The 14,500-nt window shown below is 45.8% G+C and overlaps 1 protein-coding gene across 1 annotated transcript in view; it reads right to left on the reverse strand.

The window, feature by feature from the left end:
• Window positions 1-710: 710 nt before the first annotated feature.
• Window positions 711-14,500, reverse strand: part of CHRNA4 (cholinergic receptor nicotinic alpha 4 subunit) — a 70,776-nt gene continuing 56,986 nt past the window's right edge. The window contains exon 5 of the mRNA XM_063147092.1: window positions 711-1,012. Coding sequence (XP_063003162.1) covers window positions 887-1,012 — 126 coding nt within the window. The 3' untranslated portion in view covers window positions 711-886. The remainder of the gene's footprint in view (window positions 1,013-14,500) is intronic.

Raw genomic sequence — 14,500 nt, forward strand, 5'->3', positions numbered from 1 at the left:
CAGTTTCCTTATGAAGCAGAACTCTGAGGATCAGGAGCTTTTAATCTTTCATTTCCACCAAAATATTCCAGCCACAAAACCCTGGCATCTCAGCCTTCATTACCCATCTCCTGTTGTGCAAAATGTAGGGTGACCATATGGAAAAGAGGACAGGGCTCCTGTATCTTTAACAGCTGCATAGAAAAGGGGGAATTTCAGCAGGTGTCATTTGTAGGCATGCAGCACCTGGTGAAATGCCCTCTTCACCGCAGCTACAGGAGCCCTGCCCTCTGTTGTATCTGGTCACTCTAGTATAGCTCCTGCCTCCTTAACTGTTGTGATGAAGAGGGAATTTCACCAGGTGCTGCAGGCATACAAATGACACCTACGGAAATTCCCTTTACTATACAACTGTTAAAGATATAAGAGCCCTGTCCTCCTTTCCATATGGTCACCCTAGCAAAATGCACACCAATGACATCCTTAACTTGGTCCTGCAGGGCTACCGCTCAATTCCAAGCCTGTGCTTCACTTCTCAGCTGACTTGCCAGGGACTGAGTCTGTATGTCCGTGCCTCCGTCTGCACTCACTTTAAGGGAACACAGCTGTGTTCTTAGTATATATGACAACTGCCGCCATGCTATGGATAAACTTTAATTAACCAGCCCCGTCCCTCCCACCCACACCCACACCCACACCCTCAAAGAGATATAGAAGATGAAAATGGCTTAGGCAGGTGATGCAGCCTTGGAAGGCATCCCCGGAGCTTCCAGGAATAATTCATGCGCAGACATTATGGTCAATTATTCTTAGCGGCTCTCTCCAGCATTCAGGTTTTTCCCCTTCCAGGTGGACTGAAATCTGTTGAATGAGATGCAACTGATTCCTTGTCAGAGTTGTTTTGTTCCTAGATCATTCCTGCCAGCCAAGGTGGGAGGAACAGCCCTACAGTTCCCAGTAAGCAGACGATGATGAACATCCAGAGGAAAATTCGGTCGATGACCATTGCAACGTACTTCCAGTCCTCCTTGACCTGTGACGTGAGAGAGGAGAAGAAAAGAGCTTACCAACAACACACTGGCTATTCTCTTGGGATGGGAGTGATGATGCCATCAATCTAGCCAGAGCTGGCTACAGATCTGAGGGGAACCTTGGCCCAGTGCCCATGTAGGTGGGCCTCCGTAAGGATCACCAGGGAGGCTTCCCTTATAACATGCCAAAGTGTTGGGCTTTCTTTCTTTCTTGTTTTAATTGTAAGAAGCTGCAAAGCTTTGAGCATCCTCCTCCTGGCGATCACTCTTTTGATTTCCCCACTATACCTCAGTCTGGGCCATTGCTGGAAAAAGGAATTGGTGGCCATCACAAAAAACTCTCTTAATTTTTTTTAATTTTTTTTTGTGGGAACTGCCACTTTGTTTTTCCCATCATGCCCTGGACCAAAGCTAGGGTGACCATATGAAAAGGAGGACAGAGCTCCTGTATCTTTAACAGTTGTATTGAAAAGGGAATTTCAGCAGGTGTCATTTGTATATATGGAGAACCTGGTGAAATTTCCTCTTCATCACAACCGTTAAAGCTGCAGGGGCCCTGCCCTCTTTTGTATTTGGTCACTCTAGTATAGCTCCTGCAGCTTTAACTGTTGTGATGAAGAGAGAATTTCACCAGGTTCTCCATATATACAAATGATACCTGCTGAAATTCCCTTTTCTATGCAACTGTTAAAGATGCAGGAGCCCTGTCTTCCTTTTCATATGGTCACCCTACCAAAGCAATGTCTGAGGCATGCTGGAAAAAACAAAATGGCATCAACCATCCAGAGCTTAATCCTGTGTGTGAGAAGGAAAGGGGAGAGGCAAGTAGGCCTTGGCATGGTGGGCCCTGCCAGGTTATAGGAGCCCCAGTAGCTTTCCAGGGATGCTGCATGCTAACGCTTGGATGTGAGCTCAGGCCCAGTTCAGACACTTGGTCTACCGGGAAATCCAACTACCTGTCATGGACCAGCCTTTGGAATATTAGTGTCTATTACACAAATAATGTGTGAGTCAAATGGTTTGGGACCAAACTACTTGAAGGATTGCCTTCACCCATATCAGCCTGCCCCACACTTTAAGATCAAAAAGAGAGGCCCTTGTCACCTGCCCACCAGTGAGAGAAATTAGGTGGGTCTCCACACAGGAGAGGGCCTTCTCAGCAGTGGCCCCACCCCTGTGGAACGAACTCCCACCAGCAGTCCACCATGCACCATCCTTACTTACAAGCTTATAAGAAGGCCTTAAAATGTTCTATTTTACTACCGTCTTCGCATAAATGAATACTGTTTTTCTGATACTGCCCTTGTTTTTATTGTTAGCTTTTACTGTTAGCTTTTATTGTTTTAAACTGATATTTTACTGTTTTTGCTTTTATTGCTTTTAATGTTTATACTGTTTTGTGGTTGTAAGCCACCTTGAGAGGGCTTCTGCCCTGAAAGGTGGCTAAGAAATGTAGTGGATCATGTATATTGGGCACATGGCCCTTACATTTGTTACATTAATTAATTAATTAATTAATTAATATGCAAACAAATGTAAGGACCATGAGCCCGATATACATGATCCATCCATTTTGGAAAGGGTAAGTATTGTGGATATTAGGAAAATCATGGTGTGGTTGCCCAGCACATGTGAGGCACAAGGTACAGTTGGCAACACCAAAGATTAATCTGTATAGAGTAAGAAAAACCATAGGAGAAACATGGGGCTCTCTGTAACCATATGGGTTGGCATCAAGATACAGGATGCGTTTATGACCCTACATTAGCCTTCCTCAACCTGGGGCGCTCCAGATGTGTTGGACTGCATCTCCCAGAATGCCCCAGACAGCTGGCTGGGGCATTCTGGGAGATGCAGTCCAACACATCTGGAGCGCCCCAGGTTGAGGAAGGCTGCCCTACATGAAGGGGAGATAACTGGACCTGGGGCTGCCATTTTCTGAAGTGACCCAATGTTTCTCCTCGTGTACAGCTCCACCCTTAATCGGACTGGCGTGAGCAATGGTGGTGGTAGTGGTGGAACTATTATGGCAGCTGGCTATCTTTTTTTCAAAACAAAACCAGTGTGGTTCCCTAATATATTGTTGTCAAAATGCATCTTGTGCTGACCACAATGGAAAAAGTCATGCTAATACTGAATTCTTTTTTTAAAAAAACCCCTCTTCTGACCATCAAAAGGCCAAGATATGCTTTGAGGAATCGTTCTACCTAGGGACGTCCTGTCAGTTAAATGTTTTCCCAGCAGCCCTTCCATATACTTAAGGGAATGTGAAATTTTGTTATCTTGCTGTCAGTCAGTCATGCCATTCCGTGGTTCGTCCATCCATAGTTTTGTTGTTTAACCAGAGTTGAGTGGCACCCTCCTGAGAAACATCTTAGTGAAACTTTTATTGGCATTTCTTAAAATTCTGCCAATATTTTTGCCTGAGGAAAAAACCCGGTCTTCAAAAACATGATTCATTACTTACATTAAATATGCAATTTAGTTATTTCTCAAAGTAGAGAACAATAATTAGTAGCAAATCCATTACATTAAACTATTGCCAATACATTCTGATTTTTTTTAAAAATGTCCTTTGCCCTTCTCTGATTTCAAAATAACAGAAACGATGTTGCTCTTGGCCTGATAGACCACCTTTTATGCATCCCATCTCCCAAGGTTAGCAGCTGTTGTTCCGCTAATAAAATCTGTTCAGCGACCCGCAACTAACTGACCCATGATGTCTGTGTTCTATTTTTACACTGCTTTTCTAGATAACCTAACAGAACATAGTCATGGAGCTTTATGGGATCTCTTTTCCAACAAGCTTCTGAACTGCTGTTGCATTACTATTCCACCAACACTATCCTACCACATATGGAAAGAAGAAGAAGAAGAAGAAGAACATCTCCAACAAATATTCGGAATGTTTCCATGCATTCTCTGCAATCTCATTTGAGTATACTACTACCCACGGAAACCTTCCGCAGAGCTGGTATCTAACGAATATCTCAGAGATTTTCGGTAGATGAATATCGGTGAGGTGGCGGAGGGGGAGAGACCAACCTGAAGCCCTCAAGATGTTTTGACTCCAACTCCCATCAGCCCCAGACAGTGTGGCGAATGATGGGAGTTGTGGTCCATCAACACTGGGGTGTTTTTTTTTACATTTTTTTAAAAAAATGTTTTACATTTTGGATATTTAAATTTTTATCCTGCATTTTTAATGGTGTATTTTATTGTCTTATGAATTGCCGGATTGCGCAGTATATATATATATATAAATAAATAACAACATTTCCTGCCCCTGCTGTAAGTTGCCTAGAGGGTCAGCTAGAGAATGCTTCACTTTCTCTATCATCAGGGCAGCTCTCAGACAGAGGGAGCTGTTAGCCTGATCCTGGCTGCCTTGCCTGCAGTGCCGTCACAAAATGGCCAGAAAGATGCAGTGCAGCTCAGCAGTCCAACCAGGTCAGCTGATCTGAGGAGCCAATAGGGGCATGGCTGGTCTTATATAACCAAGGCCTCAGGCTTGGGGCCTCAATTTGAGGGTGTGGTTTGATGGAGTAGGTGCTCTAGAAACTCTTGTGTTATATCCTGCCCCATGACAGACCATTGGAAAAATGAATGCCTGCCTGCTTCTACCAGATTATGTCTCTTGCCTCTGTTTTTTTTAGGACTTATATTATGGCTGCCCTCAGGATCTGCCCTTTCACCTGCCTCGAACTGCACCACCTGCTTCCGGACCTCTTGACTGTTGTCTGTGGAAACTGAACCATACCTGTCCTGGACCAGGCTATTTAACTCTGGCCTTTCCACTGATTGCGTGAAAGATTTATTTATTTATTTATTTATTTATTGCTGCCTTTTTGCCAAAGAATGACATACAAGGTGTTAACAATAAAATTCAAATTAAAACACAACTTTAATTAAAACAAAGCATAAAAACAAATGAATCAAAAACACAATTAAAAGGCAACCATCAAAGAAAGAAGCAGCACCAGCCAATTAAAAAAAAGGGGGGAAGAATCATAGAATCATAGATTCATAGAATTGTTGAGTTGGAAGGGGCCTATAAGGCCATCAAGTCCAACCCCCTGTTCAATGCAGGAATCCACCCTAAAGCATCCCTGACAGATGGTTGTCCAGCTGCCTCTTGAAGGCCTCTAGTGTGGGAGAGCCCACCACCTCCCTAGGTAACTGGTTCCATTGTCATACTGCTCTAACAGTCAGGAAGTTTTTCCTGATGTCCAGCTGGAATCTGGCTTCCTTTAACTTGAGCCCGTTATTCCATGTCCTGCACTCTGGGAGGATCGAGAAGAGATCCTGGCCCTCCTCTGTGTGACAACCTTTTAAGTATTGGAAGAGTGCTCTCATGTCTCCCCTCAATCTTCTCTTCTCCAGGCTAAACGTGCCCAGTTCTTTCAGTCTCTCTTCATAGGGCTTTGTTTCCAGACCCCTGATCATCTTATGCTGGTTCTACTCTTAGGGGTGGTAGTAGTGGTAGTTGTTACAGTTTAGATAATATTATTGTTGATTTATATTTTCCTAGCCACGATTTCGAAGAACGACTCAGTGTTTTGGAATAGAAAAGGGGGATGAAAATACGCTGAAACAAATAGCCAAATTAAAACAGTACCCTGCCCTGGAAATGGAAATGACCAGTTTTGGCACTGGTGATTTATCCTGTTCTCATCTATTAGATAGCCTCAGCCCTCACTATCCACCTATCCCCTCTTCTGATCCGTCATTCTGTCCGGCTTGACACTTTCCAGGAAAACGGCCGTGTAAAACCATCAGTCGCTCTCACTTTCGGCATTAATTACAATCGTGCCACAGGGTAGGCATTTTTTGTTTTTTTAATCTCATATGCCAAGAAAATCATGTCACATCAAGACGGCACGAAGTTCCGACTGAAGCATGTTGTGATTTTGTTAACAGTTCTTAGAATTATTTATGGTGCATAAGTTATCTGGCAAATTCACCCTTTTGCTCAGCTTGCAAATCATTTCCGAGACAGGCTTTGGTTTCTTATGATGTGCTGTCGAGCGACAAATGATCAGCGAAGACTTTAAGTCAATGAATTTTAGAAAGATTGAGTAATCTGTTCCATTCTCTTCTTCCATCAGTAATATTAAGAGATCTTTGGCATTGGATCCCAGTCTATTTATGGGCACACTTCATGGTGCTTGGTTTGAATTTTTGAAGCTCTACCAGGGCTGTTGTTTTTTCTGTCCTGGACCATATTATCTCAGGGATAAACTGGCCAGGGCCTCAGTCCTCTCTCTGCAGGAGTATAGATAGACTGACTAGATACAAAAGAGGGCAGGGCTCCTGCAGCTTTAACTGTTGTGATGAAGAGGGAATTTCATCAGGTGCTTCATGCATACAAATGACACTTGCTTAAATTCCCCTCTTCTATGCAACTGTTAAAGATACAGGAGCCCTGTCCTCCTTTCCATATGGTCACCCTCCCCAACACCTCTGGGATCCATCACTCTCATCCAGCCCTGTGACTTTAATGAGACCTTCCTATGTTTTTAGGCAGAGTTTGGTTTCAGTGCTTTTAAATCCATGCTTCTTTAACGTCATCAGGGTCCACATATTTCCCCAAGAGTCGAATTAAAATAATATCAAGCCTGCTAGAAATGATCTCTAGAGGGCAATTAAAATCCCCAAGTACTTTTGGGGTGGAGAAATCAGATCAGAGGGGAAGAGAAAAGAAAATTCAAAGAACAGCTTAAAATGTAAATTAATGGGGAAGATTGGAACTCGGCCCTTCTCTGTTCATTATAATGAAGCTGGGGCATGGGGGAGGGAAAAGCTGGTCTAAGACAATGAGCAACAGTGCAGAGCTTGATCTGATGCAATCCTCTAAGGTCCCTCATACAGCACGGTTGCACATAATTTTCATATCGCTTCCCTTTTTCATCCTCTGGTTCTTAATAAAAGCAGTTTTGCATGAAATCCAGCATTCAGGCAAGGGTCCAGAATGCCCTCAAAGTAGCAGATGGAAAATCTTGATGGGCTGTTTTCAAAGATGCTAACGGGAGAAGTTTGTAAACAGATTTGAGAGCTTCTTGTGAATCTCAGCAGTCCGTATATTAGAATACACACTGGACCTGAGAACCACATTTTCTGTCTTCACAAGCAAATTCTTCCAAAGGTACTATATATCCCAACACAGAAGCATAATGTTGGGAGCCATCAGAGCCGGAATTCTTTAGACCTCCAGTAAACCACTCAAAGTCTCAGAGCTTAGAGATCCTAGAAGTATGATGCATTTCCAGGGTTACTCTACTCTCCAACACTAACCTGGCAAACTTCCAGGTCAAACATGAGTTTTGGTTAAAGCTGCAGGAGCTATAGAGACCAAATACAACAGAGGGCAGGGCTCCTGCAGCTTTAACTGTTGTGATGGAGAGGGAATTTCACCAAGTGCTGCATGCATACAAATGACACCTGCTGAAATTCCCTTTTCTGTACAATTGTAAAGATAGAGGAGCCTTGTCCTCCTTTCCATATGGTCACCCTAATACAGTGGGAGAAGAAAGGGCAGACAGCCACAAACAACCTCCGGTCACTAGAACCTTGCAAATGTCGTGTGCAAAAAGCCATTTCTGGAACACACTCTTGCTTTCTGCCTTCTAGCTTTGCTATTTTTTAATGCATTTTTTTACAGAAAAGAAGAAATAAAAAACCTCAATCACTTAATTAAAGGAACTATTTACTTTTAATAGTACCACATTTCCCCTGTGGCAGTGAAACTTCATCAGAATGCTGATCAGAGACTTGAAGAGCGGCCCGCCTGGCTAAGTGATGTCTTATTAAAACTTGTAAGAGGTTTTCAGACCAATCCTTCATCTGCACCTTTCCTTGCGAGTAAATCCTGCCGAAGTCACTGGGATTGCGGGATAAATTAGACCAAGATGGTTAGAGATCCATGAGTGGTTCTCTTGTGTTTTTGTATAAACATTAAAAGTAGCTGCTGTGGTGGGTGGGAGAGGGGCAAGAATCGGATTGGGTCCATGTGGTACCCATATATTTTCCCCTGGGGAGCTAATAAGAGTGTGTGAGGGAGGAGCATAATGCATTCTTTCAGTATTCTGCCAAAACTATTCAGAGCAGTTCTGAACAATCCTACTCTTTGGTAGTTTGGGCATAAGACCTTCGGTCTCTCGTGCCCCATGGCTATCAGACGAGGTACACATTCTGCAAAATGACTGAACATAGGCCACAGCTAGACGGGTGTTCCCCAGGATCGTCCCTGTGCATCCACATGACGCACAGGGGATCCCGGGATCAGGGAGGGAAGAGGCGTCCTTGCCACCGCCGCCGTCGCCACCCACCTAACTCCGGCCGGGTTGGAGAGCTCGGCACCTTCTTCCGCCGAGCTCTCCGTCCCGGCCGGCGAGGAAGTAGGTGGGTGGCAGCGGCGGCAGCAGTGGCGGCAAGGACGCCTCTTCCTCATCTCTTCTCCAGGCAAGTTACACGATCGCTTTGGGGCCGCACTGGGGGCGCATGGAAGCGCCCTCAGTACTACGTGTAGAATCCCCCCAGGAGACCCGGGTTCTAGTCCCCACTCAGCCGTGGAAGCTCACTGGGTGACTTTGGGCCAGTCACAAACTCTCAGCCCAACCTACCTCACAGTGTTGTTGTTGTGAGGATAAAATGAGGAGGAGGATTATGTATGCTGCCTTAAGTTTCTTAAGAAGGAAAAAAGGTGGGAAATAAATGTAACCAATAAATAAATTAAATGCATTTGGGTGTCTTTGGTACAGGGGGCGTTGAACTTTCAGGGGTGTGAATTCTATTTACAGACTGGCACAGGATTACTTGAGAGCATTTTGACACAGTTTTCTGAGGAAATTATTTTACTCCCTGTGGTGTTGGAAGCCGGAGAAGCAATTTCTGTTTCCAGCTGCAAACCAAGAACAAAACAAATATATTCTAGTAATATAGATTCTATATCTTTTTGCCAATAAAGTTGAAGAAAACCCAAGGTCACCAGGGGTAATTTATTTCCCTGCAATTTGATTCCTTGCTCTCACAGTGGGTTGTCTTATTATTTTTCTTCCATCGGATTAATCGTATCGTGGTCCTGTCCTTTATAGCAGGCAAAATTGTGTTGACGTTCGCCATGGAGGGTGCATTTCCAAAAACCATGACGCAGTGCGCAAGGGAGAAGCATCATTACGATGGAAAAAGATGTGCCTGAGTATTATGGTGTGGGTTTTTTTTTCATTTCACTGTCTTATGTTGCAAATTAAAGAAGGTGAGAAAGAATGGGGTAAAAGAAAATAATAACAGTACAATGATTGTTTCAACAACATCAAGAGGAGAGATGTTTGCGAGGAACGTGTGGTAGGATTTCTCCAACATCTGAAAAGTAAAATAAAAATTGCTTCCATTATGAGGAATCATGGGGGACCCGACATCGAACAAATTATGTTGTGTGATTTCCGACAAATGGAACTAGTTCTGTTATTAAGTGTGCATGGTGAGGATGTGGGTTGAAGTGTGTGTTTTTTATGTTGCAGGGTCGTAGGCTACCTACCACTGTCTTGAGATCTAATCTGAGAGGCCCAGTGGTGGCTGCACTGCTCTGGGTTCCCTTAGATCAGGGGTGTAGAAACTCAGGCCCAGTGAGCCCAATCCAGATCTGTGATGTTCCCAGGTGGCTACTCCTCCTTCCCAAGCCCCCCCCTCCCCCCCCCCCACTAATCAGTTGGTGATTTTCTGGGGTTTGTGCAGTTTTCCCCCTACCCAAAAGGTTGAAATTAGGGGTGTGCACGGACCCCCCGCTCCACCCCACGGGCCGATCCGAAAATTTCGGATCGGCCCGCTCCGCTCTGCGCCGCTCCGCTCATAATCCGCTCCTCTTCGCCGCGGAGCTCCGGCTCCGAATCGGAGCTCCGCAGTGGAGGGGAGTGGCGCCGGGTAAGGCCGGGAGAGGAGGGCGGGAGGTTTACCGGGCCCTGCCGCCTTCGCCGCCCGTGTGCGACGGCGGCAGAGCCCGGTAAGGGACCAAGGGGGAGGAGGGCCAGACTTCCTGGTTGAACCGCGGGCTCAATTGAAGACGCAGACGGACCGCGGATGGAGGCAGGTAAGGGAGAGGAGGGCGGGGGGGTTACCAGGCCCTGCCGCCGTCGCCGCCCGTGCGGTGACGGCGGCGGAGCCCGGTAAGGGACCAAGGGGGAGGAGGGCCTTACCTGCCTCCGTCCGCGGTCCGTCGGCGTCTTCAATTGAGCCCGCCCTCCGCTTCTAATTCGCCGGTCCGATTAGAAGCAGAGCACATCCCTAGTTGAAATGCCTCTCCTAAGTCATAGTTACAAGGGGTGGGCTTTGCCTTGGCCCGAGTCATAGTGGGACGATTTGTCCCGCCTCACCCCGAATCTGGATTGTGGCCAGATTGGGCCACTTCAGCCCAAAGCAAATGAAGCACTTCGGACCAATTCGGTATCAAAGGCAATATACCTTATTACCCCATTTGCTAGGGAAGCATGGGTGGAAGGGTGCTGTTGCACTCCTGTCCTGCTTGTGTGTTTCCTGTGGGCATCTGGTTGGCCATTGTGTGAACAGAACGCTGGACTAGATGGACCCTTCATCTGATCCAGCTCTTCTTACATCGGAATGAGGCCCCTGAAAGCTTCTCCAGGATGGAATTTGGCCCTCAAGCTAAAAGATTTGCACACTTGCCTAAAATGTAAGTGATTATTCAGACACCTGGTCAGAATAGATAGGGTGACGATATGAAAAGGAGGACAGGGTTCTTGTATCTTTAACAGCTGTATTGAAAAGGAAATTTCAGCAGGTGACATTTGTATATATGGGGAACCTGGTGAAATTTCCACTTCATCACCACAGTTAAAGCTGCAGGTGCCCTGCCCGCTTTTAAATCTGGTCACTCTAGTATAGCTCCTGCACCTTTAACTGTTGTGATGAAGAGAGAATTTCACCAGGTTCTCCATATATACAAATGACCCCTGCTGAAATTCCCTTTTCTATGCAACTGTTAAAGATACAGGAGCCCAGTCCTCCTTTTCATAGGGTCACCCTAGAATAGATTTCCCAGCAGGCTACTTTGAGCAAAAGCAGCCACGTCCTATTCCTAAATTGCTCGCCAGCAGGCTCTGTTGCCACAGAAGCTACTTTACCCACACTTTTTGTTATTGTTGTTGCAAAGGAAAAGGAGTTGTTCAGCATCCTTCATGGGCTGGATTTGGCCCAGGGACTTCTCGACACTGCCACCTGTAAACCACACCTATCTCCATCTGGCATTTAGCCTGGTTGAGGTCAGAAACTGCGTTGGCCATGCTAGTGCAGGATGGGAGCACAACCTTATCAATCCTGGTGGACCCCACCGTTGAAAGGATGAAATGTTCCAAGGTTTGAATGTAATTCATCAAAGCCTTTGAGGTCTGAATTTGCCTGAAAGCTGCACGTGATTTTAATTGTTTTTATGGCTTTAAATTTTTCTTCTGGTTCTAGCTTGTTAACGGTTTAATACATTTTTTAGCTGCGTACATTATTTATTGCTTTATACCGTTTGAATTGATTTTATCTGTACACTGCCCTGAGATCCCTGTGATATTACAAACGAGAAGGATCTTGGAATTGTTGTAGATCGCAAGTGGAATATGAGCCAACAGTGCGATATGGCTGCAAGAAAGGCAAATGATATTTTGGGCTGCATTAATAGAAGTAGAGCTTCCAAATCACGTGAGGTACTGGTTCCTCTCTATTCGGCCCTGGTTAGGCCTCATCTAGAGTATTGTGTCCGGTTCTGGACTCCACAATTCAAGAAGGACGCAGACAAGCTGGAGCGTGTTCAGAGGACGGCAACCAGGATGATCAGGGGTCTGGAAACAAAGCCCTATGAAGAGAGACTGAAAGAACTGGGCAGGTTTAGCCTGGAGAAGAGAAGATTGAGGGGAGACATGATGGCACTCTTCAAATACTTAAAAGGTTGTTACACAGAGGAGGGCCAGGATCTCTTCTCGATCGTCCCAGAGTGCAGGACACGGAATAACGGGCTCAAGTTAAAGGAAGCCAGATTCCAGCTGGACATCAGGAAAAACTTCCTGACTGTTAGAGCAGTATGGCAATGGAACCAGTTACCTAGGGAAGTGGTGGGCTCTCCCACACTAGAGGCCCTCAAGAGGCAGCTGCACAACCATCTGTCAGGGATGCTTTAGGGTGGATTCCTGCATTGAGCAGGGGGTTGGACTCGATGGCCTTGTAGGCCCCTTCCAACTCTGCTATTCTATGATTCTATGAGATGGGGTGTAATAAGAACGCTTTAATATATAAATAAATATAAAATGTGTTCAGTTTTACTGAATTTTGTAATACACTTTTATTGTCTGCTCCTCCTCCTCGTAGAAATCTGAAGTTTAGTTTCCACATGGGAAAGCCAACCTGGCTGCTTAGCTCCTTCCCGCCTCCCCGCCCCGAATTCTCGTTTGCTGTGTCATTCTTCCCAAACTCAGTTGCCAGATTCATTTTTATAAACAGTAGACAGAGGCAATAATGTTTCCCTGTCTTGTCAGGGGCTTATCTATAAAGGGAAATGCAGTGGAACTCTCCCCAATGAATAGTGAAGACTGCCTTTTGAGTTCCCTGCTTCGGCTTTTTATCTGCCTCTTGCAGGGTGCGGACTTTCTGTTCCCAGATAACAGCTTTAGGGGTGGGTTATTACGCTCAGCAGTATTTGGTGCTCAGTCTTTTGAGAGAGCTCGGCACCATCAATAGCCATTAAAACCCCACTGGGTTGCCATTTGCAGCCATCTCCAGTGTTGGTGCTCAGGTACGATGGGGCTCCAGGTGTGCCTCTGGGAATTCAGGTACACCTTCTCCAAAGGGATTTGTTTTCAAAGAGCGTTCTGGTTCTCTCCTCTATCATTACTGCGTATTTTCCTCCCAGATGTGTGTTTTAAGAAAGCCCAGATTCCAAATCTACCATGACAAACAGCAGTGCGCTAAGCTTAGGCATAAAGAAATATAATGAAAGGCCAAGGATAGGGTGCTCTGGACTGGAAACTTTGCAGTGTCAAGTTCACATAGCTGGAACGGGTGACCTAAAGCAGAGGAAGCAAGCCAGGATGGAGGTCATGGCCCTAACAGGGAGCAGAAAGCCAAATCTGGAGGTCTTATGACTCAGGGCAAAGCAGATGGACTAAGTCAGGTAGAGCAAGGCAAGACAGGAGCTGGTGTGGGAGGCAAACCGCACAGAGAGGCAACCCAGAGAGGCAGCCTAGTGGCTTTCTCTGTGACAAGCTGCCCAGACTAAGTTCTCCAGGCCCGGTAGGAGCGGAATTGGGTCTTCTGAATCACCAGACTCCTAAACCCACCCTGAAATGCGTGCAAGTCTCTCCTTCTCCCTTGTAACCCTGGAAGTGCAGAAACAATGTTCTATACCATGGGGCTGGTGGATGCTGGTGGCTCCGATGTCAATGGGGCTGTGAATCTGCTACGAGTTTCAGTCAGAACCAGTTGAGGAAGCACCTTGGAGAGCTCATTTGAAGTTCTCACTGACTAAAACCTGGAGCAGATGCCCTGCCCCACTGACATTGGCAGCGCCAGCCTCCAACGGATGGGATCCCAGTTTGAGGTCCATGGTAGCTCATCTTCACAAACGCATCTGCATCGCTGAGTTGAACAAGCCTGTGAGTTAAAGCCTCATTGGGGCCACTGAAGTGAAGAAGCAGAATTGTAAGGATTGGCCATGAATAGTTGAAGTCCTATCTGTTACAGTATTACTATCCTGCCACTCCATTGAGGTGGCCTGCGAAAAACCCTGGAGAAAACACACGTACACATGTGCGCATCCAGACGCACATGCACAGACACACATGCAGAGCCCACAAGAAAATATAAATGAACTGCTCAAATGGTAAAACCAGCCAACAGATGACTGAACCATTCAACAACTAAGTAAGTTTTGTATTTTCCTTTCGTAGGAAGTTGGTCACTCGACTGGATCATCTCCCCACCCTCCCTGGGCTTTTGGAGAGCAGTTGACTACATACTGCTGTGATGTCATCACATCCAGCCCGTCATTTCTGATTGGCTAGAATCGCTTGAGAATGAATGGCACAGAGAGGGGGGAAACGATGCTGAAGAGGTGGCAAAGGAGGGAAATGGTGGGAGAAAGGTGATTGTGAAAAGCTATATTAAAGGGTTGGGATTTAGAGCTTGAGGGGAGAGGTGTTCACCCACACTCTGACATTAGGTGGATTCACAGTTGGCTACAGAATCGGACTCAAAGAGTACTTATCAATGGAACCTTCTCAAACTGGGGAGAGGCAACGAGTGGGGTACCGCAGGGATCAGTCCTGGGCCCAGTGCTCTTCAACATTCTTATTAATGATTTGGACGAGGAGGTGCAGGGAATGCTTATCAAATTTGCAGATGACACAAAATTGGGTGGGATAGCTAACACCCTGGAAGACAGAAAGTGATCTTGATAGGCTGGAGTGATGGGCTGAAAACAACAGAATGAAATTTAA

This window comes from Elgaria multicarinata, chromosome 1 (genome assembly GCF_023053635.1).
Source record: "Elgaria multicarinata webbii isolate HBS135686 ecotype San Diego chromosome 1, rElgMul1.1.pri, whole genome shotgun sequence".
Taxonomy (NCBI): domain Eukaryota; kingdom Metazoa; phylum Chordata; class Lepidosauria; order Squamata; family Anguidae; genus Elgaria; species Elgaria multicarinata.